The following is a 1,820-nucleotide window of genomic DNA, read 5'->3' on the forward strand; positions in this document are numbered from 1 at the left end:
TCGTAGATGAGATTCACCAGGCTGTGTTGAAGTTTACGGCTACACGAATCCACAAACTCGGTCAACGTGAAATCGTATATATCAAAACTTTCGACTACCAACAACCCGCCGAACGCTTTATCGTGGATGTGTTGTTCGTGTAGCTCGTGGATCTTCGTAAGATACACAACCAGTCGATCATTTTTCTTAGTCATCGTTTGTCCTTACGTCCATGACGTGGGTGGTACCACTCGTATAGATGTCGTAAATGAGATTCACCAGGTTGCGTTGACGTTTAAGGCCACTCGAATCCACAAACTCGATCGGTGTTTTCTTGAAGTCGTATATATCAAAACTGTCGACTACCAACAACCTGCCGAACGCTTTATCGTGGATGTGTTGTTCGTGTAGCTCGTGGATCTTCGTAAGATACACAACCAGTCGATCATTTTTCTTAGTCATCGTTTGTCCTTACGTCCATGACGTGGGTGGTACCACTCGTATAGATGTCGTAAATGAGATTCACCAGGTTGCGTTGACGTTTACGGCCACTCGAATCCACAAACTCGATCGGTGTTTTCTTGAAGTCGTGTGTATCAAAACTGTCGACTACCAACAACCTGCCGTACGCTTTATCGTAGATGTGTTGTTCGTATAGCTCGTGGATCTTCGTAAGATATTCCACGTCGACCCCCATTTCTTCTTTGCGACCGCGTCTCTTTAACCTGCGGTGACATTCTTCTACCGGTGTCCTGAGATATACGGTCACGACATCATCCTTTTCTCTCGACGAAAACATCGAGGGGATTTTTTCGAGTACATCCTTGAGGACTTTCGTCTCGAAGGCGGTCATGTACTCCGAAGCTATGTTGTTAAATACATGTTTGATAGAGAACGTAGACCTGTCCATGATCACAATCTGTCGTTCATCTCGAGTCAGGTGGTGCGTCGACGTTTCGTAGTTCTTCAGAGTGTTGTACGCGTTGAGCTGAAAAGCCATGGCCCATCTTTTTCTGTCACTGTAGTACATATCCAAAATATTGACGCCGTCGAAATTCTGCCAGTCGGTGACCGGTTCCGGGATTACGTTCATCCAACATTGAGAGCATTCAGGTAGGTTGTGCACCAGGAGATCCAAAAAGGTTGTCTTCCCCGCGGCTATGTTCCCTTCCAGAATGATGATCATCCTGCAGTCGGTTGTGGACGGAGTACACGCAGTGGCTATGCGCGGGTATTTATTGAACATCCCGCGCCAGGTTCCGACGAGGGAGCGCTGTCAGCCCGCCGCCAACCCACAAAGATCCGTCCGGTCGTATTACCGTAGTTAACCATCCGAGAGTCGACCGACTTGTTTTAAATCGACGGCACCTTTCGCTTTAATAGTGTACGTAGTTTGTACCTGCTGTTATTTCGAGCGGGACGCGGCTCGTGCAATTGTTCAATTGTGTGTTGTCGTGAATATATATTATGATGTAACATTACGAACATATTCACAGAACCCCATAACCCTGTATATTTATGTGTTTGTGACCTAATTTGTTATAATTCGCCTACTGTGCAATTGTTGTAGAGGTAATATAAAAATAACGTGAGGATACTTTTACATTAAAAAAAATATTTCCCCTTTCTCAGGCTGTTGCAAAAAGAGATTTTTATTTTTATATAATAATAATATTCTGTGATTCTTTTCAAGAAATATGGTGGACGCTCGAAGGTTAAATCGTACTGAACTAGATGACTCGTTTCGCCGTGAAATACAACCAGAACATGTCACGAGCCGGCATGTTTGTATTAGTTGTTAAAAATCTCACGCTATTGAATTGTATGTCAACTCGTGTTAC

At 44.2% G+C, this 1,820-nt stretch overlaps 1 protein-coding gene across 1 annotated transcript; it reads right to left on the reverse strand.

Moving 5' to 3' along the window:
* Positions 1-433: 433 nt before the first annotated feature.
* On the reverse strand, positions 434-1,225 carry LOC124372856 (deoxynucleoside kinase-like). Its single transcript, XM_046831269.1, has one exon. The coding sequence runs from the start codon at positions 1,223-1,225 to the stop codon at positions 434-436; it is 792 nt and encodes a 263-aa protein (XP_046687225.1).
* Between the last annotated feature and the right edge of the window lie 595 nt (positions 1,226-1,820).

This window comes from Homalodisca vitripennis, unplaced genomic scaffold (genome assembly GCF_021130785.1).
Source record: "Homalodisca vitripennis isolate AUS2020 unplaced genomic scaffold, UT_GWSS_2.1 ScUCBcl_4184;HRSCAF=10212, whole genome shotgun sequence".
Classification (NCBI taxonomy): Eukaryota; Metazoa; Arthropoda; class Insecta; order Hemiptera; family Cicadellidae; genus Homalodisca; species Homalodisca vitripennis.

Coding starts and splice junctions, on each gene's coding strand:
- LOC124372856 (XM_046831269.1), bottom strand. CDS start 1,225: ATGTTCAATAAATACCCGCGCATAGCCACTGCGTGTACTCCGTCCACA.